Source organism: Phocoena sinus, chromosome 13 (assembly GCF_008692025.1).
Source record: "Phocoena sinus isolate mPhoSin1 chromosome 13, mPhoSin1.pri, whole genome shotgun sequence".
Classification (NCBI taxonomy): Eukaryota; Metazoa; Chordata; class Mammalia; order Artiodactyla; family Phocoenidae; genus Phocoena; species Phocoena sinus.
In genome coordinates this window covers 21,159,647-21,186,776 of record NC_045775.1, presented here as the reverse complement: position 1 = coordinate 21,186,776, position 27,130 = coordinate 21,159,647, and the positions used below count along the sequence as shown (strand labels likewise).

The window sequence follows — 27,130 nt, the reverse complement described above, 5'->3', positions numbered from 1 at the left end:
TCTAATTGTGTTTTCTTAGATTCTGAATTTGTCTCTTTGGCATCCATTAATCACAGGACCAAACTAACAGCCAAAGTTGTTCACATCTCCCCTGCAATCCAGAGGCCATACTCTGAACCACTTCCTTTATCCAACTCTCACACACCAAACCAATATTTTCCCTTTCCTAGATAAACCCAGGACCAGGGACCAGTCAACTAGTGACAGCCCCTATGCCCCAAAGCTCTCTGAAGTTATTAAAACTAGCCAACCCTAAACTGTTTAACCTGCCTCGTCTTGCTTTTCTAGTTTAATAAAAGCTGTGGCCTGTGCCTTCCCCTTGCTCCTTTCTGCCTTCTGACCTACACTGGTGCTTCCCTCTGTGGTCCTGTGTGGTGAGCTGTGCCTCTTCTTCCTGAGGGAATTGTAACATTAAACTTTTCTTTCAGTGGCATTGACCTCTCTGTGTTGTCACTCAGTCACCTTTAAAAATTAAGATCCAGCACAAATCAGTAGGCTGTTCAGTTCCTGAAGTGGTCTGGGGCTCAGAGATTGGACTTTGAGATATGGCAGTTATCAGCATTTAGATGATATATTAGCTGGCAGGGTTGCCATAACAAAGTGCTGCAAACTGGTTGTCTTCAAAAACAACTTTATTGTCTCACAGTTCTGGAAACTGGAAGTCCAAGATCAAGGTGTCAGCAGGATTGGTACCGTCTGAGAGCAGTGAGGAAGAACCTGTTCCATACCTCTCTTCTAGCTTCTGGTGGTTTGCTGAAAATCTTCAGCATTCCTTGGTATGTAGAAGCTTCACTCCAATCTCTGCCCACATCTTCACATGCTGTTCTCCTTGTGTGTGTGTGTGTGTGTGTGTGTGTGTGTGTGTCCAAATTCCCCTTTTTATATGAACACCAGTCATATTGAATTAGGTTCTACGCCAGTATGACCTCATCTTCACTAATTATATCTGCAACTACTCTATTTCCAAATAAAGTCACATTCTGAGGCATTGGGGATTAGGACTTCAACACATGAACTTTTGAGGGACACAGTTCAACCCATAAGAGGTAGTGATGGAAGCTACGTGAATGGAAGAACACATGAGCAGATGGGGAATGAGGAGAGAGCCCAGAGGAACTCCGACACATGAAGAAACTAAGAAGAAGTGACTAAAGAGAGAGGAATGGTATTGCCGAAACCAGTGATACCATGACCCAAGGAGGTAGTGTCCAGCAGTACCCACCTGTCCACCACAGGAAGGAGGACAGGGTGACTTTGATGAGAGTCCATTTGTTGTTGTGGGTAGATGCTGATGGGAAGGAGCTGATGGGGAGGGAGAAGTTGAAGATTCCAGAGAGATAAGAAGTTGTACACTCAAAGAACTAAGTCTTTGAGCCAGTGGGTGAGGAAGTAGTCTGAAGCCTGGGTGGAGGAACTGGCTACTCTGAGAAAACGGGTGACACTGCATTTTGACCACAAAGCTATAGCCACACACAGCAACGCTGTGCTGGCAAACAACTGCCACTGTCACCCTTAAGCTGATACTTTCCCAGGCCCCCCCTCCCCCCACCACATGGAGCCACTTCTCAGTGATGTGCAGTCACAGTCACACAATGATACCTTCACCGGAAACCGACAGTCACGGGTGTCACCTGAGCATCACAACTCAGGAAGAGTTCAGCCAGATACCCTAACAGACACACCGCTCACCTCCTGTACGGCCACACACCCGGACAGTCCCGCATTGGCCATACTCTCTCAAGTACTGCCATACTGGATACGCAGCCACACGAAACACCCCCTACCGTGTCACAGGTCTCTCATCCACGCAGCCACATACACCAGTCACAATCACAGGCTAACAGTAAGTCACATTCTATCTTGTCACACACATCTGGGTCCCAGCAGGGAGTGAGCCCCCAGTTAAACGTGCTTCTCATTACGCACCAGCTTCATCATCTGTCTCTCTGCCTCTCTCTCTCTAGTTGTCTGTACGCACACACTCACGCACACGCTCTCCCTCTCCCGGTGCGGGCCGCAGAGGGCCGGGGTCTGCGGGCCAATCGGGGCGGGGCGGAGACCCAGGCTGGCGCTCCGGACTCTGCCCGGGCCAGGGCGGTGGCCGCAGCCGGGAGGGCTACGTGGAGCAGCCACGTGGAGCGGCCCGGGGGAGGGCCGGGCGGCGGGAGCCGAGGCGCGGCGGCCGCGGCGGCTCACAGCTTCGAGCGGCGACCCAGCCGGAGCCGGCCAGAGCCGCGCCGCGCCGCCGCAGGTGGGTGCGAGCCCCGCCCGGGGCTGGCGGACTGGGGGCCGGGGACCCCGCCGCGGGCAGCCGGGAATACTGGGCGCCGCGGGGCGGGACCGCGGGCGGGGGCGGTCTCCTGGCCTCCAGCTCGGAGGCTGAAGGCGCAGTCCCTCCGCATCCCCTGCGGCTCGGACGCCGCCGGAGCGCTGGCTCTCGCCTCTGGGCGCCTCTCCGAGGTTACCCCTGAGAGCATGTAGAGGGAGGGCCTGGAAAGCAAGGCCTGAGCCCCCTCGCTGTGATGTGGGGGGTTCACAGTCCCCCAAGGGCTTTTCCCTCCGGTGTCTCATTCGTTGCTCTTGACAGTCCCGGGGGGAGGGGAGGCTGGCAGGAGTTTCATCCTCATTTGACAGCGGAGGAAAAGGGGGACCGGGGAGGGGTCGAGGTTATCACCCAGCTAGAAGTGGCAGGGGGAGCCCAGCTCTCAGGTGTGGGACCCATTTGGCTGTATAGCCAGTGCCTCTTCTCTTGCGCCGGGGGGGGGGGGGGGGGGGGGGTGGGAGGTGCTGGGAGGCACAGGCGGCCCTGGAGAGATAAGTTAAGGGAGAGGATTGAGCTCAGAATTACTTCTGACAGTTCGAATTAGGCAGAAGTGGAATGCGTGCCCTGTGGGTGGTAGGCTCCTGTCCTGGAAAGTCCAGTGGAGGCTGATGGCCACTGACAGGCATGCTGTGCAAGCAGTTTCGCACTGGTTGGGAAGTCCAGCAAGAGAAAAGGCCCTGCCACATCCTAGAGTCTCTGAAATACTCAGGGAGCATCTACTCACTGCCATGCACTCAACCTACATTATTCCATTGCATCCTCCCCAAGCCCCTACAAGATAGATACCACTATCCTCATTTTTTAAAGTGAAGGTGCCAGAGCTCAGAGACACGGAGACACCTGCTGAGATCACACTGTTAGTACTGTGAGAGGCTGGATTTGATCAGAGGTCTAACTGCAAGGCCAGGCTTTCCTCCCATGCACTGGTGCAAAGGCTTGAAGAAATCAGAGGCTAGAGGATCATTGTGAGTGTGTGAGTGTGTGTGTGTGTGTGTGTGTGTGTGTGTGTGAGTGTGATGTGAATAACTCTATTGAATTATATCACAACTCTAGCAGTTGTGGTGGCTTTTCTGTGGTCATTAGGGTAAATTATGTTTATGCACGTTATAGAAAATGATGAGGAACGTTCTTATTTGACAGGCAGTTGTTCAGTAGCTGCTCTATTTCTGTTGCTTATAAAAGCTTTTGTAAATACTGTAATTAGAAATGTGAAAGTGTGAAGCAATCACATCACACCAACCTCATTACACATTACTTGAGGTGCCTTAGCCTGACTTCCTTCATATAACAGAGGTGAGTTACCTGTACTAAAAATGCCATGTTTGGAAGCATGACTTAGGAGAATATTACTGAGATGACACTAAAAGTCCACATGCAATTATTTGTTTCTGAAGTGGACTGAAACCAGAGTGCTAGGGTTGTCAGGAGGGCGCAGGATGTTCCAGGTAGAGGGTGGAACAGCTTGGGCAAAAGCACTGCACAGTGAAAATGAAAAGTATTTCGCAGACTCCAGTAACCCCTCTGTCTGAAGCAGAGTGTTAGTATAATGGAGCACTGGAAGATGAGTCTAAAATGGTAACTTGATATCTGATTGTAGAAGGCCTTAAGTGTCCAGGTGAAGACTCTGGACTGTCATAGAAACAGGGAGCCCTTGAAGGTTTTGGAGCAGTGGAGTTCCAGCAAAGGGAGAGTACTCTACGTATGGAGGGTTCTTTAAATCAAGAAAATAGCAGAGGCAGGGACAAGAATAAGAGACTCCTTGTGCGATGAGTAATTCATTATCCACTTAGTATTCACTGTAATTCTGTGACGTAAGTACTATTATTATCTCCATTATGCAAATAAGTTTAGTGAGGGTAATTAACCTACCCGAGGTCACGGGGACAGTCTGTGGTGGAGCTGGGATTTGAACCTAGGTCTGGCTGGTTCCATGGCTCTGTCCTCTGTCCACTGCACATGCTGAATAGTTGCACACATGTGACATAGGACCAAGAGGAGGAGAGTAAGAGTAATTCATGTGGGCAGGGTTCAGGACCAGGTCTTACTTTTCAGGGCTCAGTGCAAAAATAAGATTAAGAATTTCAAGACAGAGACAGCAGAGCATTAGACTAAGCCCAGGGCCCTTTTGAGAGCAGGGCCCTGTGTGACTGCCAAGAAGGCAGTTCTAATCATTATGACAACTTGACAAATCACCTCAAAACTCAGTGGCTGAAAACAATAACATTGACTTTGCCTATGAGTGTACATTCTGGGTAGGGCAGAGAAGGCAAGCTCAATTCTGCTCCATCAGTGTTGGCTGGGGCAGCTCGAAGGCTGGGGCTTGGAATGATCTACAGGTTTGCTCTCTCACCTGCCTGGCCCTTGGGTGGGGAGGTGAGCAGCTGGAGGCCAGAGCAACTGGGGCTCCTCAAGCATCCCTATCTCTATGTGCTCTCTCCACATGGTCTTTTCAGCGTGGCAAACTTCTTCCTTGGCGGTTCAGAGCTCCAGAGAAGCATATCTGCATGTCAAGAGAGGGAGAGAGAGAGCCAGAAACAGGCATAAACCGTGTTGCCTTTTATGACTCAGACTTGGAGGTCACATTTCTGCTATTTGTTTGAAGTGAGTCGCTAAGTCCAGATCATATACAAGGAAAGGCAAATTTAACTCCAGCTACTTCCCACAAGAAAGAATCGGTAGATGTTTTTCAAACCAGCACAGTTGGCCTAATGAGTGACTGGATTAGTGGGATCCGATAGGTGTTTCCCCTTTATCCCTGAACTGCTACCACCAGAGTCATTCTTTTTTTTTTTTTTTTTTTTTATGCGTTACGTGGGCCTCTCACTGTTGTGGCCTCTCCCGTTGCGGAGGACAGGCTCCGGACGCGCAGGCTCAGCGGCCATGGCTCACGGGCCCAGCCGCTCCGCGGCATGTGGGATCTTCCCAGACCGGGGCACGAACCCGTGTCCCCTGCATCGGCAGGCGGACTCCCAACCACTGCGCCACCAGGGAAGCCCCAGAGTCATTCTTTGTTGTTTCCAAATGTCCTTTTTTAAAAGGCAACTCCTAGTGATGATAACACATTAAGTCTGGATAATAGGTTTTGACAGCTCTGAGGGATTTAAATTACTCCTGTGCCTCCTGTTAGCCTAGGTCCTGGCAGTTAACAGATGGGAGGAGAAAGCAATTTGAGGGTATCCAGGTGGGAAGACCAGGATGGTGTGAAGCTACTACAGAGCAATCCAGAAAAACTTCTGGAAGGAAGATGCCTTATTGTATAACCAGGCACTGCGCTTTACATGTCTTGTCTCATTTAATCCTCACCACACCCCAAGAGGTGCTCTCATCAACCTCATGTTAACAGACCGAGGTTCTGAAACACAGGAGGCACACAGCTAGTGAGTTGCAGAGCCTGGATTTGAACTTAGGTAGCCAGAGATTAGGGCCCATACCCTTAAACTTTGGGCTCATACCCTTAAACTTTGGGCTATGCCACCTACTCCTTAGCAATTCTGTGTTTCTCTTCATCATTGCTTTAACATTTGTATCATTTCCTACTTACATAAATATGTAAACTTTAAGGAGGAAAAATAATAGGTAATTTTACCTAATATTATCATCTTACTTATAAAATAGTGCCTCACATATAGTAGGTGCCCAATAAATATTAAAGAAATGAGTACCATGAGCCCTTACTCTGTAAACTTATATTTACACTTGCCTTCCCTACAAAGGCTCGCCTTCCTGGTCCTTGTCACTCAAGGTCTTGACTTCGACTGGTACTTCCCATGATGTCCTCTGCGGCATCCAGTCCTGGGTCTATATCTTCTGGCCTTCTCCTTTTGGCCTCTTCTGGCCAGCTGGCCCTCTCAGTCATTTCGTGCCCCTCCTTCCACCTTAGAGCCTGGAGCCCTCAGACCCCTCTCTTTAAATCAGCAGCACGCTGGATACCAAGAACTGGGTGAGGCAACCCTCCTGTCCACTTGCCTAGACCCTCTCTAAGCCATTGCTTCCTAACCGCCAAGAACACTGTGGGCAGGGCCTTCTCTCTAATCCTCACGGGTTAGGCACATAACTCTGCCGTTCTTGGATTTCCACTCAGTCTCCGTGGGGTCTCTACGGAGATTTCTGTCTCCAAGCCTCTGCTGGGGGTGGGGGTGGTGAACTCCACCCTGCTGAAAATCCAAATAGCCTTGAACCCTGTTCCCTCCAGTCCTCCATCACTTGTCTTCTTGAACTTGATTCATAGTGTCTTTCATAATACAGAAGTTTAAACTTTTGATATGCTCAAATCTGTCCATTTTTTCCTTTAAAACACGAATTTGAAATATTTATCATTTAAAAAAATATTAATTTATTTATTTTGGCTGCGCTGGGTCTTAATTGCGGCCTGCGGGGTCTTCGTTGTGGCATGCAGGATCTTTAGTTGCAACATTCGGGAATCTTTTAGTTGCAGCATGCGGGCTCCTTAGTTGCGGCATGCGGACTCCTAGTTAAGGCATGCATGCGGAATCTAGTTCCCTGACCAGGGATCGAACCTAGGTCCCCTGCATTGGGAGCTCGGAGTCTTACCCATTGGACCACCAGGGAAGTCCCATGAAATATTTATCATTTTTAATGGCTCTGTCACATAATAGGATTTGCTTAATCATTGCCTAAATGTTACAGGTGTTTACAGTTCTTTGACTAATAGTAATAGCACAGCTCTAAATATCTTTATAACTTCTTTTCCGTTTGTGTTTTTCCTTACGTAATCCCCAGGATGATATTGTTGGGTAGGGGTTTTACAGCAGTTAATACACATTTGCAGATTACTCTCCAGAAATAGTTCACGTCTATAGTTCCTCAAACAATATAGGTTAATACTCACTGATTCAATTTCTTGAATCAGACTATTAAAATTTACTATTTATTTTGATGTCAGTTTTACTGTTAAGTTTTTCTGGGAAAATGGCTATATCTGCTAAGTTTGCAAATTTCTTCTATTCCTGTAGTTATGTCCCCTTTTAATTCCTAATATTGTTTATTTGTGCCTTTTCTCTTTGTTCTTAATGAAAATTGTCAGGGGTTTTGTAGTTCATTAGTTCTTTTAAAGAAACACTGTAGTTTGACTTTGTTGCTGCTCTCTATTACATTTTAAATTTCTTCTATCTTTTATTATTCATTTCTTTTAGTTTCTTTAAGTTTATTCTCTTTTACTAGCTTCTTGAGTTGGAAGCTTAACTCATTAACTTTTGGCCTTTCTTCCAATATAAGTTTTTAAGTCAACCCAATTCTCCTATACATATATATATATATGTATGTATATATATGTGTGTATATATATATGTGTGTGTATATATATATATGTGTGTATATATATGTGTATATATATATACGTGTGTGTATATATATATATTCCCCCCACCCCCGCACCACACACCTATGGGATCTTTTTTTTTTAAAAAAAGTTTTATCTTTTCTCTCTTTTTTTAAAAAAATTTATTTATTTATTATTTATTTTTGACTGCATTGGGTTTTCGTTGTTGCGTGTGGGCTTTCTCTAGTTGCGGCGAGTCGGGGGCTACTCTTTGTTGTGGTGTGAGGGCTTCTCATTGCGGTGGCTTCTCCTATTGCGGAGCATGGGCTCTAGGTGCGTGGGCTTCAGTAGTTGCAGCACACGGGCTCAGTAGTTGTGGCATGTGGGCTCACTAGTTGCAGTGTGTGGGCTCAGCAGCTGTGGCTCGCAGGCTCTAGAGCTCAGGCTTAGTAGTTGTGATGCACGGGCTTAGTTGCTCCACAGCATGTGGGATCTTCCCGGACCAGGGCTCTCACCCGTGTCCCCTGCATTGGCAGGCGGATTCTTAACCACTGCGCCACCAGGGAAGTCCCGGCTTGTGGGATCTTAGTTCCCTGACCAGGGATTGAACCTGGGCCCTGGGCAGTGAAAGCACCGGGTTCTAACGACTTGACCACCAGGGAATTCCCCAACCCACTTCCCCTTTAATACTGCTTTAGCTACATACCTTGTTTTGATGTATGTTTTCCCAGTATTATACAATCCTCAGTATTCAACAATTTCCATTATGATATCCTTCTTTGACCCATATGTAAGTGTACCTTTTAAATTTTTTATATAAATGAGATTTTTACATCATTTTTGTTATTGATTCCTAATACAATTGCATTTAGTCATGTAACAGTATGAGACTGATTCTTTAATATTTGCTGAGCCATATTCTTTGGCCTGTTGCTTGTCAGTTTTTATAAATATTCCACATGAGAAGAAAATGTATGTGCTAAGTGCCTGGAGTTGGGTTCTCTATTTGTTCATTAGCTCAGGCTTAGAAAATATTTTATTCAATCGTCTACATTCTTACTAATTTTTAGTCTGCTTAATCTTTCAAAAACTGTATGAGGTATGTTAAATTCTCCCACCATAATGGCAGATTCGATTTTCCTGATTGTGTTTATGCCAGTTTTTTTAAAAGAATTTATTTGTTTTAGAATAGTTTTAGGTTCACAGCAAAATTGAGAGGTTTCCCATATACCTCCTGCCCCACACATGCACAGCCTCATCCATTATCAACGTGCCCCGCCAGAGGGGTACACGATGAACTGATGAACCTATACTGATACATCGTAATCATCCAAAGTCCATAGTTTACCTTAGGGTTCACTCTTGGTGTTGTTTGGGTTTGAACAAATCTATAATGACACGTATCTATCATTATAATATCATATAGAGTATTTTCACTGCCCTGAAAATCCTCTGTGCTTCACCTATTCATCCCTTTCACGCCCAGTCCCTGGCAACCACTGATCTCTTTACTGTCTCCATAGTTTTGCTTTTTCCAGAATGTCATACAATTGGAATCATACAGTGTGTAGCCTTTCCAGATTGGCTTCTTTCCCTTAGTAATATGCATTTAAGATTCTTCCGTGTCTTTTCATGGCTGAATAGTTCATTCCTTTTTAGCACTGAATAATATTCTTTGTCTGGATGTACCACAATTTCTTTATCCATACACCTATCAAAGGGTATCTTGGTTGCTTCCAAATTTTGGCAATTGTGAATAAAGCTGCTGTAAACATCTGCGAGCAGGTTTTTGTGTGGACGTGAGTTTTCTGCTCCTTTGGGTTAAATACCAGGAGTTTAATTGGTGGATTGTATGGTAAGAACATGTTTAGTCTGGAATGAAATCACCTAAGTGTCTTCTAAAGCGACTGTACCATTTTGCACTCCCACCATCAATGAATGAGAGTTCCTGCTGTTCAACATCCTTGTCAGCACTTGGTATTGTCAATGATCTGGATTTTTGGTCATTCTAACAGGTGATAGTGTTATGCCAGTTTTCGTTTTAGGTGTTTTGAGGCTATGTTATTAGGTACATACAGGTTCAGAATCATTATATCTTCCTAGGGGATTAAACTTTTGTGCATTTTGTCATGATACTTTTTTATCTATAATAATGCTTTTCACCTTAAATTCTATTTATTCTAATGTCAATAAAACTCTGCCAGGGCTTCCCTGGTGGCGCAGTGGTTGGGAGTCCGCCTGCCGATGCAGGGGACATGGGTTCGTGCCCCGGTCCGGGAAGATCCCACATGCCGCGGAGCGGATAGGCCCGTGAGCCATGGCCGCTGAGCCTGCGCGTCCGGAGCCTGTCCTCCGCAACGGGAGAGGCCACAACAGTGAGAGGCCAGCGTACCGCAAAAAAAAAAAAAAAAAAAAAAAAAAAACTCTGCCAGCTTTCTTTCCTCTAGTATTGCTTTATATATCCTTCTTCCACCGTTTTGTTTTCTGTGACTTTACTTTTTAGGTTAATCTCTTGAAAATTGCATGTAACTTGTATGTTGTTTTATGTACCTTTTGATAATTTCTATTTCTTAACTGATGAGTTTATACAATTTATGTTTATTACAGTTTATGAGTTTATACAATTTATGTTTATACAATTTATGATATACTTGGATCTTTTTTTTTTTTTTTTGTGGTATGTGGGCCTCTCACTGTTGTGGCCTCTCCCATTGCGGAGCACAGGCTCCGGACGCGCAGGCTCAGCGGCCATGGCTCACGGGCCCAGCCACTCCGTGGCATGTGGGATCTTCCCGGACCGGGGCACGAACCCGTGTCCCCTGCATTGCCAGGCGGACTCTCAACCACTGCGCCACCAGGGAAGCCCTAGGTTCTTTTTTTTCCCCTATTATCTCCTCCATGATGCTTTTTTTTTTTTTTTTTTTTTGGTTGCAGCAGGTCTTAGTCTACAAACTATGTAGACTCACTATATCTGTTGGGGCCCACGTATGTCTAGAAAAACAGAGACAGTTTCTATGACTCTCGGGAGATTCACCTTCTTGTGGACTTCTGTGTTGTGCTGCTTCTTCCTCAAGGCAGCTCTGTTTGCACAGCTACACATGTATCTACCTGTTGGCCAGTTGCCCACTGCCTCTAGGAAGAGCTCTTAGGAAGCTGATGTCCCCCCTGCAGTGGTCCTGAACCTCATCAGGGTCATGGAACTCTTTGAGAATCTGCTGAAAGCTATGCACCTTTCTCCAGGAAAATTCAATGCCAGCCAAAGTGTAGGGTACCATTTCAGAGGGTTCCTGATCCTCTGCTCTAGACCGTCAAGCACCTGATGATTTGTCTTCCTAAAGATGAGTTTGAGGTCTCAGGCCTCAGCTCTGGAGGGCTTCTGCTTCCTCAGAAACTCACATGATTATGTACACAATCCTGGGACTAATTGGAAAGCTTCATGCTCTGCACATTGATAGATACTCCATTTGACTATTTTCATTTAATCAAGTGATGTGCTGCCAATGGGCCTACACAATGTAGGTCTAAAGGAAAGTTATGTTTTTTTCCTTTCTACTGGGATCTGGTTTTCCTGTGTTTAATAAATAGCAATTCTTGGGACCACTGTTGGATTGACCCGGATTTGTTGTGTTTTCAAGCCCTACCTGAGTGTAGACCTATTTCAAGGAGTCCAGTCTCTTTTGATTTGTTCTTCGGTGAGTTTTTATACAAATACAAATACAGATACAAACCAACAATCTGTTTCCCTCCCTGTTTGAGGCTTGGTCTTTTTGTGACTCTACGCACTTCTAATTTGGCCTTTTTCTTATCCTCTCTGAACTAGTTTCCACTCGTAAAATGAGTGGACTGAACTACATCATATGTGCTTAAACTGCACTTCTCCAAGCACCTGGGGGACTGGCAGGGCAAGAGTGGGATAGTCCTGCCCGCAGCACAGCTTCCCCCAGCACAAGTCTGCGTTATGCGCTTTACATGCTGGATCCGGAATAAGGTTTATTTTGAGCAAAGTTCCTGATGTCCGTGTGTGGCTCCTCCCTGCACAGGAGTCCTGTCACCTGGGTGGCAGGTAGAGGCAGGGAGAGAGGCGTTCCTGTCTAACCCACCAATTCCCCCCTCTGTGGCAGACACTGCTTCCCTCTGATTCCCTGACCCTGTTTCCTACTTCCAGCTACAGGAAGGATGTTACCTGTGACGATGAGAATGTCAGTGCTGCTGCTGCTACTGCCCCAGAGTCAGGCTGTTCCCAAACACGGCACCACGAGGTAACGGGATTCAGAGGGCAGGGCCGTGGGCTGGGAGCAGGGGGGTCTCTGGAGAATCGGAGGTATGCTGTGGGCCCCTCTGGGAGGCGGAAGACTGGGTGTACGCTCCCTGACTTCTGTATCATCCCCACCACCTCAGCTTCTGCCTTGTGCCTGTTAGAGTGCCCTCTGCAAAGTGGGCATCGACACGTTTGCTGGACTCACTTGGAAACCGGGAGCTCATTTCCAATGAGACGTGAGGCTATAAGCTTGAAAAGGGGCTACAGTCCTCTTATCAAGACCTTATAGTGGAAGCTCCAAAGAAATAGAGATCATTAGCATATCACTTCTATTTTATTTGAATATCTTTCTTGAGGTTTTGTGTCTTAATACTATGCAGTGGGTATGCTGGGTGGGGTCGGGGGACGGATACAGCCACAGCAGCAAGGGCTGGCAGCAGTGACAAAAGTTGCTGTAGCAGATCCTGCCAGCTCTCTGGCATCACACATCTGGATTGACTTGGGCCAACAGGGATGCCGGTCCAGAACTGCGAGCAAATCTTGAGCTTTAAAGACTGACAAAAAGCCCCTGAGCAGATTGAAACTACAAAACCAACATATATGCCCTCAACTTGGGGTAAAAAAAGAGTCCACTTTGTGTCATGGAGCAAATCGGGTCTGTATAAAACTGGGCAGTGCCACCGGGCTCAGCCAGAGACCTGTCCCTCGGCTCCCAGCATCACAGAGGAAGGGTTGCCATGATGCATGTTGTCCTGCCGCCCACTATGCTGGTTTCTTGCATCTCCAACTTGTGTCTACTTGGTGCGGCTCCCTCTGGCCTCCACCAAACCAGATGTTTTATTGTGATTTTCACTTACTATCTAAGCTAGGAATCTGCAAAGGCAGAGTCTGGGGAGTGAGGTTCTGCTTCTGAGGAGGCCAGAATGGCCTCCTCCCCACAAGGTTTTTGGGGACCTGGAGAAGCAGCTCCCTTTGGGTCTGGGGGGAGAACTCTACCAGGAGCTTGGGGATGGAAGGCTGTGAGGCTGGGCCCTCAGAGGAGGCCCTTTGCAAGGCCGGTGCTTCCCTCCCTCCTCCAGGCTGGACCCTGAAGTGCAGCATCTACCTCTACCCAACCCCTTCGAGCCAGGCCAGGAGCAGCTTCAGTGAGTAGGCTGGGGTGGGGGGCACCAGAGGGCCAGGCCTGGGACTGCAGACTGGCCTCTCGTGGACTGATTTTCCGCTTTTCTGCAAGACTTCTGCAGAGCTACCTAAAGGGACTAGAGAGGATGGAAGAGGAGCCGGAGCACATGAGCCGGGAGCAGGGTGAGAGGCTGGGCTGATGGGGCCCGTGGACGGGAGGCCCAGGGCAGCCAGAGCTGGGACTGACCTCAGGCCATCCCACGACTCCTGCCTGATCCACCTGTCCCCTGATGCCTCTTCTGATCCAGCCTCTCTTCCTTAGTTCTCCTCTACCTCTTTGCTCTCCACGACTACGACCAGAGTGGACAGCTGGATGGCCTGGAGCTGTTGTCCATGTTGACAGCAACTCTGGCCCCTGGAGCTTCCGACTCTCTCACCACCAACCCGGTAAGCCCTGCTGGGTGGGGGCCCTTCTCCCAGAAGAAGACCCAGCTCCCTGGGGCTTTGGTGTTTTTCATCATGCCTCTTCTGGTGAATCCCCTGTGAAAGGAGGGCTCAAAGCCTGCACGGCAGGGATGCCGGGGGTTGTTGGGAGGGTCAGGATTCCTGGGAGCATCTCCAGTCACTATAGACCCTTCCACAGGTGATCTTCGTAGTGGATGAGGTGCTGGAGACCCAGGACCTGAATGGGGATGGGCTCATGACCCCTGCAGAGCTCGTCAACTTCCCCGGAGAGGCCCCGAGGCACACAGATCTCAAAGAGCCCCCAGAGCCACAGGACGTTGGGAGGCGGCCTCTGTTGGCTAAAAGCCCGTCAAGACAAGAAGCACATGAAGCCCCAGGTCCCAGAGAAGAAGCTGGGGGACAGGTGGAGGCCAGAAGGGAGTCCTTGGAACCTGTACAGGAGGCTGGGGGACAGGCAGAGGCTGCAAGAGAAGCCCCAGGCCCTGGAGGGGAGGTTGGGGGACAGGTGGAAGCCAGGGACACTGGAGAGAGAGCAGAAGAGCTTCCAAGGGAAACACTGGAGTCTGAGAAAACCCCAAACGAGCTTGAGGTTCATGCTATTCAGCTGGAGAATGATGAGATATAAACCTTGAGGATACAGGTTTGCACACCTAGAAGTCTCAGTGCCAGAACATATGCCCCAAAGGGTAGGGTGTGTGTGTTAGGACAACGACCACCTCTGTGCCCCCTTCCTGGCCCCAGTAGGTGGCAGGTCTTTCTGTGCAGCTCAGGGAGACCCTAAGTTGAAGGGCAGCTTTAGGGCCCAGAAAACCAATAAAGAACCAAATGAACCCATCCCTCTGGGCCATCGATCCACTGGTCCAGCCTGCCCTGACCTCAGGCTGCAGGGGGTTGGGACTGGGCAGTCCTCTTGGGAGGGCAGGAATTCAGTTTACCCAGGGTTCCCAGGTGGTGCTGAGACACAGCAGAGTACAGCACTAGGCAACAGCCAGCTGCAGACAACCCGGGGAAGGGAGCTCAGCCTTTCCCTGGGGCCTAACCACTAGAATGCCCTCCTGCAGTTCAGGGTGGATCTTCTCCATCATCCTGTATCTGCTCCCCACCCCTGACAATGTTAATAATGACCATTTATTGAGGACCTAGTACACACTGGGCGTCATGCCGGGCATTTTACATATTGTGATTTTATCCTCACGATAATTCTATGACCAGGCAGAATTAGCACCATTTGACACATGAGGAAATTGGGGAAGATGGAGTTCAGTAATGTACTCATGGTCCCATAGCTAAGTAAGTGGCAGATTTGAATTCAGGCCTGTCTGAGCCTAAAGCCCTTACCTTTTATCACATTCTACAGCCTCACCCCCCTGCCCCAACTCCCATGTGGAAATTCACCAATTCCCATATGCCCTCAGACCAGTTCTCCCCCAGGGAAAGCAATGCTTTGCATTCCGGGTCACATTTGTGGCCCAGGCACCGCCTTAACTACAAGGCGGCTCCAGGCTCGGGGTCAGTCATTGGGGAGATATTTTTGGACTGCAGAGGCTCCGCCAAACCAGAGGAGGCTCCCTGCCCGCTGGCCTGTCGGGTTGGCTCAGCCATGTGGACACACTTGTGGCCACTGGAGTCTTGTGACAGAGCTGGGGCCCAGAGGAGCTTTTCTCATGGCTTGTGGTTATTTGGAAGGTTCCCTGGGGTGCAAGGGCTTAAGTCTCCTCCCCCGCCAGGAAGGCTGGAAGTCTGGCCCTCTACCCTGAGCTGGGGCCCCAGCAGGGGCACAGCTGGTGGCAAGCCTGGGGCACTTCCTGCTGCTCTGGTCTGGGTGGCCCTTCCTCTGGGCCTGGGCAGGAGGTGAATTTGGGGAATAGAGAAAAAAAGGGCAAAGGACTTCAGGATCAAAGCCTCCAGAATCCCCAGCCAGAGCAGCTCAGACATCGAAGACAAACAGACTGCCAGAAGGAAGCTGGCTCTGGGGAAGATTTATTTGCTCTGCAGCTCTGCCATGTGAGATGCCAGGTCACAGGTGGAGCCCTCCCACAGCCTGCATCCGCCCGGGGGGCAAGGCAGCCTGATGCCAGCTGGCCAGAGAAGAGAGGGCGACGGCAGCCAGTGATGCTGGCCCGGGGCGGGGATGTGAGCCGGTGCTTCCTGCCACAGGGCACTCACACGATGCCATCGAAGCCCTGCAGGCCACACTTCTTGCCCGCCACCTGGCAGCCAAAGCTCAGTGCCTCCTGCATGCTCTTCCCTGGAGGGGGCGGGATGAGCAGCCAGATCAGCCAGGCCTTCTGGGCAGGGGCAGGCCCCGGCCCTGGGCCTGCTGCTGGGGTACTCACCCTGGGACAGGCTGAAGATGACGGACGCGTTGAAGGTGTCTCCGGCCCCCAGAGTGTCCACCACCTGGGGCGGTGGGAAAGCGTCGGAGTGGAGCAGCCGTCCATCAGGGCCCAGGGCATCGGCACCCTCCTCAGCCCAGGCACAGACCAGCGTAGCCCTGTGACACCCTCCACTCAGCTGGGTGTTAGCCCAGCCCTGGGCCCCAGCCTCATTATCCCTCCCCAGGGCAGACCCTGGGGACCAGGCTCCCTCACTCCCCGTACCCGGGCCGCTGCCTGGCTTCCGCTAGCTCACCCCTTCCTCACGCGACCGTACAGGCCCCTCAGGGCCTCCTCCGCTGACTGGAACCCAAAGTGCTTGGCCACATCTTTGCTGACAAACACCTGTGGGCAGTGGAAGAGAGGCTGACAGTCAGCTGAGCTCTACCCCAGCTGTCCCTCACTACCAGCAACCTGCTCCTCCATCGTGGCCACCTAAACCCCCAAGTAGCATCTCGCTGTCCCTCAGGAACATGTTTTCATACTTGCTCAGGATGTGCTAGAAAACAGCCATGTACATTGTGACACGAAAGCCCCGGCCTATTCTAAGATCAACGAATTTCCTCACAATTGAAAACCCAGAGTGAGTCTTGAGGTCATCTTGGGGCGCAATCTACAACTGGCAGGTAAAACCACGGCTTTCAGGAGGGTTTTTGTTCTGTTTGGCTTTCCGCATACAGCTATGCCTTCTAGGTCTGGTTTCTTCATCTTTAAAACAAAGGGATAGGGGTTCTAGAGCTTCCTTAACACCAACTACATATTAGAATCACCAGGGTGTTTTGTTAAAAAATACTTCAGCCCAGGCTTCACCTCTACCAACCAAATTAAAAAAAAAAAAAAAAAATGGGCTCAGGCATCCACATCATTTAACGTGCAGCCAAGGCTGAGGCCCAACGAGCTTCCGCTGTGATGCTAGGATTATCATCCCGATTCCATGTACGTGCGCAAGTCCCCTTCCCGTCCTCCCTCACCCCCTAGTGGCTCCCACCCCAGAACTGGAGGGTACCTCGGAGAACAGTCCCATCCTGTCATCTGACAGAGGAAAAGACAGGAGGCCCAGGGAGGAGAGGCTTCCACGCAGGCTGGCCCTGAGGCTGGCTGTCTTGGCCTTGACCAAGCCCTCTGGCTGCCTTCATACCTATGCGCCCACTGGGGTGGAGAAATTCTACTCCTTGGCCACTGCTGAGGCCTGCACTAGAGCCCTGAGCTAGAGGTCTGCCTCTTTGCTTTGCCCCCACCTGCCAGTATCACCAAGCCGCAAAGTGCCATCCTAAGTGTGACAGGCAGGACAAGGGGACGCTCGGACTCCCTTTAAGGACCAAATTAAGCTGGATGTGGCAAGGGGGGGGCCGTGGGGGATGCTTACCACGTCTCCGTAGCCCAGCAGCTGGTACAGCTCCTCTCGCGGCTTCTCCACCTCCACAGACACCCGGATCTTCTGCTCCGGAGGCTGCCTGGCATTGTGCTGTTCTATCCGCTGCAGCATCTTCACCTGCTCCGATGCATTCCGGCCCTGGGGCAGAGCGGGGCAGGGCAGGCAACTCAGGACCGGCTGGGCGCTGGTCCCATTCTGCCTCATTCTTCCCTCCCTGCTGGAACCATGGGTGAGGGGGGAGAGGGGCCAGGAAGGCCGGGCCGGAACCCCATCCCAAGTCTCAAAATTCTAGTGCTGTTCTGGACCTTGGAGACCTTATGGACCAGCCCTCCCATTTCAGATGAGAAGACGAAAGAATAAAAGAGAGACTCTCCTTAGGACCTACAATACATTAAATGACAGGGCTAGGATTAGAACTCAGGACTTCTCAAGGTTTCCTCCCACCTAGACTCCAGAACTTCTCTTGGAACGAAGATTCCAGTTCCCTTTATTTGGGAGCTGGGTCAGGCCCTCCCATTCCTGCCTCCCCAGAGGTAACGGGTCAGGCCTCCCACAGCCAGGCTCCTGCCAGAGGCCAAGTCCAGAGGAGGTGGGGCAGCCTGTAACACAGAAAGCACCAGACTTTGCCTAGAGCCAGCACCCTGCTTCTGGCACCTACATCCTGCTGTGTGACCTTGAGTAAATCACCCAGTCTTTCTGGGCCTTAGTTTCCACCTGAAAACATAAAAGGAGGATGGAGAGCGGGTGAGGGGGGTTGGATTCATTGATCTCGAAGGTACTTCATGGTTCAAAGAAACCAAGAAGAAGGCAGAACATGTGGAGGGGCTGGCAGATTGAGGCCCTCAAAACACAGGTAGGGCAGGGCTTGCCTCAATGTGGATCCACTTGAACCGGGTCAGGTCAACCTTCTCAAAGTCTTTAGCAGACACATCTGGTAGGTTCCTGAGTCGCAGGACAGAAAGGACAGAGAAGGGGCATGGTGAGGTCAGCCAGGGCCAGGATCTCTAACTGGCTGCCAGGGCCTCTATGCCTGGCACTGCCTGCAGCATGGCAGGAAGCTGAATCTATAGCACATGCTTCTGAGGCTTAGCTCCAGGACAGACCCTGTCTCAGGCTAAACTCGAGACCAGTCCTTGCCCTACTCAGCTCCATCCAGACAGGGGGCTGGAGGCAGTTTCCTAGGGTGCCCCTTCCTGTGTTTGAGGCTGTGATATTATCTAAGGGCAAACTCAACCACCACATATGTCAAGCAAGGGACCAGTTCTGCGTGCCTTGGAGACCCTATCTCCCAAAATGCTTTCAGAGCACCAGGGACTACAATTCCCAGAATTCCTCTTGCCAGCAGCACACACAGCTACCACCACGCAGTGCCCCAGGAAACTACAAAGGCCATGACGTTCTGCCTGGAGCTCGGGTCTGGGTCCTCTCACTTCAGGCACCCCACTGGTGACAGCAGCCCTGTCCTGAGTTTGGCAGCTCCATGTTATGACCCTGGGATCAAGGTTGGTGCTTGAGGATGAGTTTATTTTTGGCCAACTTAGGTATGGAGACCTGGGAAGGGTCCGCCTTGACCTTCCTTGGCCAGAGACCTACACACAGTGTCCTCCCCTCCGTGTTCTGCGCCAAATCCTCCTTCGATTTAACTAGCTGGGTGACTGTGGCCTTTCTGAGGTGCTTCCCCTTTGGTAAATGGGACTGAACCCCTAGCCTCGCAGGCCTGCTGCAGCTGGAGGATATGCCTGGACCGAGGCCAGTGGGCAATAAACATTTCTCCTTGGAGCTCCTCTCCCTCCCTTCCTGTGAATACCCATGTTGTGTCCCTGATCAAAGTTGCTACAGATTGTTGCTTAATGGGCAGATGACTAGGGTTGCCCAATGGGAAGATCGTGTCTAGCATGTATGCCTACCCACTCATTCACTGGGACACAAAGAGCCCAGGGCCACTGGTTATAAATCTTGTTCTAGGATGACTGCCCCTCCCGCAGGTCCAGTGGTCATGCTGGGCAGCAGGGACAGTCAGAACCCCAGGGCAGTTGGGCTTGGGCCATCTCTGCCCTAACAGAGTACTTGGCACACACTAGGTTCTCAGTAAACTAAACCTCTTGAGATTTTTCAGGAGGGAATCTGGGAGAGATGAGAAGGGGTCTCTCCCTGGAAGCTTGGGACCCTAAAGGGATGCCCCTGCCGTGCCCCAGGTTAGCAACACGTCAGATGGCCCTGTTCTGCTGAGCCAGTGTTCCCCTTCCCTCCTTCAGCAATGGCTGTGAGTGGTGTGTGGCATTTGGTCTGGCTTCATTATGCTGGGACCTTTGGGGTTGCTCATCTCTTTCGAACACCCAAACCTCAGCTCCTGGTGCCATGCTGCAGGCTGGCAACTCTGGGGCTGACCCTGGAAACCCCAGTGGGCCCCCTTCAGGGCTCAAGATGGTTTGAATCACATCTCCCATCCCTCTGTCCTCAGAACAATTTCCCCATACTCACACCCAGGCTGCTGATTGGCTGATTATGGAGGAATCACATCATAAATTACAGTTTGCACAGGCCTGCCCGCCCATCCTTGGTGTTGAGCAAGGCCAAGTCGCCAGGCAGAGCAAAGCCCATCCCTTCCCACCTCACTTCTCCCCTAATTGAGAACAATTCCGAAATCACTGAACAGTTTGGCATAGGGACAATTTCTGGTACAAAGAGAGAGGCCACAGAGGGTGGGCAAGTGGGCTGCCCACGTGGCAAGTGAGGGAGCTAATTGGTGGGCTGTGGCAGGGCAGGCCAGGGGGCCTTACGTGTCGTAGAGCACAATGGTACGGGAGCCATTGGAGCTGTTGACGATGCAGCAAGAGCAGGGGGCTTCCCCGCTGCTCTGCCAGGCCACCTGAGACACGTCCACGCCCCGCTGCCTGAAGTCAGCCACCAGGAAGCTTGGGGTGGAGCCCGAGCCAAGGAAAGGGCAAGGAGACACAGATTAGAGGCTACCAGGAGCCTGGACCTCCCGTGGGGTGGGGAGCGGTGCCGGAGCACGCAGGTCTTGGAGAGAAGGGTCCTGCTCTGGGAGCTGAGTGACGGCAATGGCGGCGGCGGCTGGCAAGGCGCAGACAGATGTACAAACCTGTAGGCATGTATGATGGTGCGGCTACCACTGGCCTCGCTGCTGATGACTGTGGAAATGGGGACGGAGCCCGTGGTCTGAAAGACCGTGTAGCGTAGGTCCACGGAATAGCGGCGAAGGTCGTCCAGGACAAAACTGCCAGGGCGGAGTAACCCGGGGAAGCGCAGTTCGACGGGGGTTTGGGGACTGGAGGGTAGGTGGCAGGGCCACCGGGGACCCCGGGGTGCAAGCACAGGGGCTAGGATGGGACTGGGAGTCACTGTCACAGGCTGTGTGGAGGCAGGAGAGCATGGCTGGAGCTTAGTGAGAAAAACCCTAAGGGACATTCTTTTAGGTCCTGACTGAAGCAAACTCCAACCCTGACCCTGTCCTTCAGTCTGACTCAAGCTGGAAAGGATTTGGTCACGTTCATAAAGCTAGATGGGGTAGATTTGGGACCTAGAATATGCACCCTGTCTGAACCAAGCAGGTGAGGGCACTGTGGCCCGCATCATGCAAGGCCCAGGCAGTATTAATAATTACCAAGGTGATACTTTGTCCCCCAGGTGCCCTCTGCTTGCTTATCCCCATGGTACTCCACTCTCTGAAGTCCTTCCAGTCCTAACGTGATTCCTCTCCTTCTACACCTGCCTCCACGATGCCCAGCCAGGAAGTGGTGCTGCCTCGGTGGCCCTGCTCACTGCCTGCTCCTTCCACAGTGGCAAGCCCTCTCAGTGCCTGAGGCCCCTCAGTATGGACCGGGTCCAGGACTCTCGCTCAGAATCCCCTCCAATCAGAGTGAGCCGGGGGGTGGCCCTTCAGGAAGACTGTACCAGTAGAACAAGGAGGCCACCCACCCCTCCCAGCTCTTTGGAAATGAGCTGTGGCCACTACGCCCAGCAGTCCAGCCACCATCCTGGCCTTTCTCACTATGGCTGAACCCCACTTTCGGCAACACCAAGGCTGGACAACACAGATTTGTATAGAGGTACCACATCGGGGCATCATTCCTTGACTTACGTCTCAAGGATCCTTTAAATAGTAGCTTTCCCACAGCATGGAGAATATAATTTGGTTTTTGCCAAATAACTTTTTGCACCCACAGTGCCAGGCACATGGTAGGTGCTCATTCAGTGTTTGTTGAACACATGGGGAGAATTTGGAATGGCCCAGCTATCAGCATGATTGCCACACAAAGGTGGGTCCACCACCCCAAAGCAAGAGGCACGGTCTTGCTCTAGCTGGGAGGGAAGGCAGCTGCTGAAGAGGGCTGACAAGTGAGCAGCTGTTGGCTCCGGGTCCCTCTGTCCCACGTCACAGGGCAGGCTCTCGTGCCAGTTCATAAGGAAGGGAATCTGGCTGCGGCTTGGGGCTGGGCTCTGGCAGCAGCCCCTCTCAAACCAGGGTTCAAAGGGCTGTGCTTTACAGGCCAGCAACCTGGCAGCCTGCCCCTGTGCCCACAGTGGGCAAAGTGGGCCTCACCGCCTGATAAGCGCTTGCTGAGTCGGCAGTGCCAGGGGTCAAAGGGCTCTTGGGTCCCTGCAGCTGCCAACATAGAGTAAGCGTGCGGTCCACTACGGGCTGCAGCCTCCTAGCCGATGAGCTGGGAGGCATGGGTCTGGGCCCAGCTTTAGCACGTGGCATCGGGGTGTCCTTGGGCAGGGAGCTCTCGCTGCTTCAGTGAACAACGGGGACACAATCACTGGCCCTGCCCCCTGAGCTGGGAAAGAAACTGCAGGCCTGGACCCTGGGACCGTGGATGCAGGACATCCCCGAGAGAGGGCAGGTACAGCATGTCCCTAACTGCCTTCTGCCAAAAGGACAGGCAGGATTAGGGACTTGAGAAGGGCAAAGTCACATCCACCGCAGACAGTCTGTTGGAAACAAGGAAGGAGAAGGTGGGAAGCCGAAGCAGGCTCCAGGGACTGGCCAAGGAAACAGGCTGTGAAAATGAAACCTTTAACGGGAGCAGCATTAACAACTGAGCAGCAGATAAGCCATACCAGGGAGGGTCTGGGATGCTGGTACTCCACTCCCCACGCCCCACCCATTTCTGGTGGCCACAAACCATTTCTTAGAGACCGCCCACCCAGGGCCAAGGCTTCCTTCTTCTCCCCCCACCCTGTGGGCCACCCTCCCCTGCTCCCTCCACTTACTCGGCAGCGTGGCCCGGGGCCAGCGAGCCCATGAAGGCACAGGGGGCTCCAAGCAGGGAGAGGACAGTGCAGGAGTTGGATGCGTTGCCTCCACGCTGCCATCTCTGGGACAAGCACCTGCAAAACACAAGGAGGGTCCCTGCAGATCCAGCAGGCTGGTGCTGGGATAAGCAGGGCTGAGCCCTGAGTAGGGCCTACAGGATGTAAAAGCCAGGCGATTCCCCTCAGAAAGCATCCAGGCCAGCCTTAGGCTCAGCAAAGGGAAGAGGCTCAGCTATTCCCCAGCCCAGGCTAGATTCAAGTTCACAGTGATTCATTTCTATCTTGCACCTATTCTTATGACATCAGGAAAGCACTCACTTGGGCCCATCACAATTTGAGGGTCTCACTGACTTTGGGTTACTTCCTCCTCTGTTACAGGGACCCCCCCACCAAGCCTCCTCCTTGAAAGCTGCCTCTTCTCAAAGGTGGCAAATCTCCTGCTGCTCCTGTCTTAGGAGAGACCACTTCAGTAATAACTCAGATTAAAATAATTAAGACAGGAAGCAAACCCGGACATTGTGATCATTTAAGAAAGTTGTGTGTGGTAACTTTTATGATGACAAAAGTTAAAAAGATCACTGAGTGAAGACCAGTTTTTCTCCATCTTTGTTTCTCCTTTTTTTTTTTTTCAGCTTTATTGAGATGTAATTGACATATAACATTCTGAAAGCTGAAGGTGTACAACGTGATGATTTATTTATTTTTTATTTTTTTAATTTTTTGGTACGCGGGCCTCTCACTGTTGTGGCCTCTCCCGTTGTGGACAACAGGCTCCGGACGCGCAGGCTCAGCGGCCATGGCTCACGAGCCCAACTGCTCCGCGGCATGTGGGATCCTCCCGGACCGGGGCACGAACCCGTGTCCCCTGCATCGGCAGGCGGACTCTCAACCACTGTGCCACCAGGGAAGTCCCAACGTGATGATTTTGATATACATATATTTTGTGAAGTGATTACTACAATAAGGTTAGTTAACACATCCATCACAGTCCATAGTTCCCTTTTTCTTTCTTCCTTTTTTTTTTCTCCATCTTTACTGAAAATCTAACGAAAGGAAACTAAGTCAAGATACACCTGAAGGGCTTCATTGTCATCATCAACAACAAAAATGATAACTCATGCATACATAGTCAAAGAACCTGAATGATTTCTCATTTGTGCTCCAATAATACTGTGAGGTAACAGTACAGGCTGTTATTTCTATGCTTCCAGTTCCAAAAAGGATAATAATAACTGTGGCAACTTACGATAAGGGGAACAAGTACCGAAGAACTACTTATTAAGAGAAATGAATGAAGTAGGATTTTTAGGCTAGGGTATATTTGCACACAAAGCTTAACCTTGAAGTTCCCTTCAGCCTTGGGAAAAGGGGACCATGATCTCATTAGAAAGAAGGATACTAATCTGCAAAAGGTCAAACATTTCTCAAGCTATGAGCTTTAGAGAAATTTTCATGCAGAGAAGAGAGGAGAAGCCTGGAGGGACTGGACTTGCTCAAGGTCCCAACAACAGTTAATGACAAAGCTGATACCAGAACCCGGGTCTCCCGCCCCCAAACCACTGCAAGTGCTCTGTATTTCTGAATGGAAAGTAGTTGGGTCCCAGCTTGTTGAGGCGTCAGAGAAAGGGCATACAGTTCTACCCTGTGGAAACCCTTCAAAGTTATATTGACACCCAACCTTCTGTGCAGAAATGCTCTGCTGAGCATACATGAAGGTGCTTTCCAGAAGGTCCTTCTCAGCCAGGACTCTGGGAGGCAGGGCCGTTCCTCAGGGGTCCAGCCGAGCTCCAGGTGGCAGTCCTCGGCTGCCTACGGAGAGAACCTGGGAAAGGTGGGGCTCAGATGCTGGGAAGGACTGTGTCCCCACTCAGGTTTGCCCATCGGGGAGGCAAAACAGAGTCCAGGAGCTGGGCTGGGTGGGATGGGAGCACAGGAGAGAGGCCCTGTGGACAACCAAAGTGCTCCACAGAGGAGCAGAGCCATGGGTCTGGGGGAGCGGGGAGATACTCCCTAAAGCGCAGGGAGCACAGAGGGTCTCTTCAGAGAGGCACCTTGCTTAGTGCCCAGTGTCGGAACCAGCTCCCGTCAGGGTGGAACCAGCAGGCTCTTGTCCCAGCCTTCCAACATGAGTAAGCTCAAAGGCACCGGGACTCAGCTCCAGAAGGGCAAGTGCTCTGGGTCCCCTGGAGGTCCTCCACAGTTCCTAGAGAAACCGGAGCCCCAGAATCTGCACTGTTCTCCGGAAAGTAAACCTGACTCCTCACTGGGCACCAAGTCCTGGGGCTGGCTTGACCTTGGTAGGTGGGCTAGGGCCACACAGCAGCATACCCTTGTGCCTCCTCCCACTGTCCCTGCACCTTCTGCCAGGGGCTGTCACCTCTGGCAAACAAAGCAGCCCAAAGCAAAGGGTCAACTCCATGAGACGGGCAGCAGCAAAGGAACAGGGAGGGAGGGGCTTCCCTGGTGGCGCAGTGGTTGGGAGTCCGCCTGCCGATGCAGGGGACACGGGTTCGTGCCCCGGTCTGGGAAGATCCCACATGCCGCGGAGCGGCTGGGCCCGTGAGCCATGGCCGCTGAGCCTGCGCGTCTGGAGCCTGTGCTCCGCAACGGGAGAGACCACAACAGTGAGAGGCCCGCGTACCGCAAAAAAAAAAAAAAGGAACAGGGAGCACCAGAGAGGGCAGAGGGCTGGAACACCAGCATCAGGATGCTTGAGTTGTGACTACCGCTCTGCTACTCGTCAACTACGTGGCCCCTTACAGAAATTGTCTAATTTCTCCAAATCCTTAGCTTCCTCATCTCTAAAGAGAGGATGCGACTGATCCTTACACGCTTCCCATGGGCTGCTGTGAGGAAACTATGTAACAATGCCTGTGACAGTGCTGTGTGGACCCACGGCCTGAAGAATGCCGGGGGCTCTCCCCTCAGTGAGCCTCCTGGCTGTGGTTGCTGTAGGGTCTTTCCCAAGTTCAATCTTGAACTCGCCTTTTATCCAGTTCTTGGCTGAGACAAGTGAGGGCCAAGAAGCAGTTCTTGTCCGTATTCTGAGCACTAGACTGCACCAAGAGACAGCCACGGATTCCACCACACAGAAGTGTCTCAGGATCACAGTGTAAGGGTGATCAAGAGTAAATACGGGAACCAACAAATGACTTTTCAACTTCTACCAGACAACCAAGAAGGGTCTCTTCCACTATGCTGTTCACTGAGTATTGGAAAAAGGACTTCTGGTGAACTTCTGGAATTCGGCACCAGGGAAAAGTCTGTGTGGCTCATGAACCAGCTCTACCCATAACTCACAGCATCTCCAAATTTGCCTGCCGTGCCAGCAAGCCCTGAGCTACAGTGAAGCTCGAACACCATGGTTTTGAAAGTTCTTGAACAGTCTAACTGCACATACTTCTTATTGTAAGCTACCTCAAAAAAAATTTTTTAAAGACACAGATGAGATATATATGTGGTAAATAAATTAGAAGTAAATGCTGGTGATAGGCAAGTGCACAGTTCTCGTTAAAAAGAAAAAAAACTGGTTCTGCACCTTCCTAGCTGTGTGCCCGTGGATAAACAACTGCGTCCCTCAGGGTCTTTACTTGCTTAGCCTACTCGGTAAAATGGGGATAATGATGTCTGACACGGTCCCAGGGTTGAAATGGGAACTGGAGAACACAACGCTATCCAAAGCCTGGATCTTACTACTAAAGGCCTCAATTCTTTCCCCAGGTCCAGGGCAGAGGGCAGGGGGCACCAGCTCCCAAGGCGACTCTCAAGGCCTCGCTGCGGGCCCCCCCAACCCCCCTGCTCCGCAGCCCTGTAGTCTTGGCCGCCTGGCACAACGCGGGGCTGCAGCGGCCCCTAGGGTTTCCGAGGGGCCCGGGCGCCCCTACCTGCTGTCCGTGTCCTCCTCCGGGTATTTGTCCATCACACTGATGATGTCCAGCACCACTAGCCCCACGCACAGAATCTGTTTCTCTTCCATGATGCTGCTCCCGGAGATTTCTGCCCGCTCGGCTGACGGGGTTCCTCCCGGGCTCTGCCTCTTATCCCGGAGAATCGTGTCCCAGCTCCCAGAGTCAGTCCTGGCTCCTCCTCCGCGTCCCGAGCTCCTCCTCCAAGGAGCCTCCTGCAGCGGCGAGGTGCAGAGGACGGAGCCGGGCTCTTGCTCCCCACACGCATCGACCCCAGCGGGCCTGGGAGTGCAGACCCCGCGGTCTTGGTCCCTGGCCTCCCCTTAGCAGGTTGCGTGGCCCAGGAGATGGCTACGCCTTCAAATTCTCGCCCTCAGTTTCCTCACTTGTCAGACGGACTCCGAGCTAATACAAATCTCTCTGAAGCGCAGCTAGGCAACCTCATGAATGCCAAGAGAAAGTGCAGCAGAAAGGCATCGCTTGTCCCGCCCTCTCCTGCACCCGCGGCTCCCTCTCCAGACTCTAGGCCCGCGGGGTTGAGTCTGGCCTCGCAGCTGCGGCCCGGACCCCGGCATCCAGAGCCGCGGCCCGCGCGGTCCCCGCTGTCCCGCCCCGCCCCCGAGACCCAGCCAATCCCAGCTCGAGGCCTCGCCTCCGTCGCTGAGCAGCTGGGGCACGCAAGATGAGCGGCGGAGGTCACGTGACGGGAGACACCGCCCAGCGGCGCCGCGGTCTCGGCTCCCAGCTCC

General features: G+C 51.6%; 2 protein-coding genes across 9 annotated transcripts; one reads left to right on the top strand and one right to left on the bottom strand.

Annotated features, from left to right (window-relative positions):
- Positions 1–660: 660 nt before the first annotated feature.
- Positions 661–14,581, top strand: CGREF1 (cell growth regulator with EF-hand domain 1). 3 transcript variants are annotated; one of them, XM_032652496.1, is made up of 6 exons: positions 661–776; positions 11,767–11,860; positions 12,939–13,004; positions 13,094–13,164; positions 13,304–13,428; positions 13,625–14,581. In XM_032652496.1, exons 2-6 carry the CDS (start codon positions 11,778–11,780, stop codon positions 14,069–14,071), a joined length of 792 nt encoding a protein of 263 aa, XP_032508387.1. In that variant the 5' UTR covers positions 661–776; positions 11,767–11,777; the 3' UTR covers positions 14,072–14,581. The 3 variants fall into 3 exon arrangements, with proteins under 3 accessions (XP_032508387.1, XP_032508386.1, XP_032508388.1); XM_032652495.1 differs by lacking the exon at positions 661–776 and adding an exon at positions 2,044–2,251; XM_032652497.1 differs by lacking the exon at positions 661–776 and adding an exon at positions 4,619–4,924.
- An 812-nt stretch (positions 14,582–15,393) lies between these two features.
- On the bottom strand, positions 15,394–27,001 carry KHK (ketohexokinase). Of its 6 annotated transcripts, none has more exons than XM_032652489.1 (9): positions 26,361–26,985; positions 22,435–22,551; positions 20,300–20,434; positions 19,977–20,111; positions 18,066–18,138; positions 17,188–17,334; positions 16,078–16,166; positions 15,783–15,940; positions 15,394–15,694 (listed from the first exon to the last, which is right to left on the bottom strand). In XM_032652489.1, exons 1-9 carry the CDS (start codon positions 26,450–26,452, stop codon positions 15,609–15,611), a joined length of 1,032 nt encoding a protein of 343 aa, XP_032508380.1. In that variant the 5' UTR covers positions 26,453–26,985; the 3' UTR covers positions 15,394–15,608. The 6 variants fall into 6 exon arrangements, with proteins under 6 accessions (XP_032508380.1, XP_032508383.1, XP_032508382.1 ...); XM_032652492.1 differs by having other exon boundaries at positions 15,783–15,846; XM_032652491.1 differs by lacking the exon at positions 19,977–20,111.
- Between the last annotated feature and the right edge of the window lie 129 nt (positions 27,002–27,130).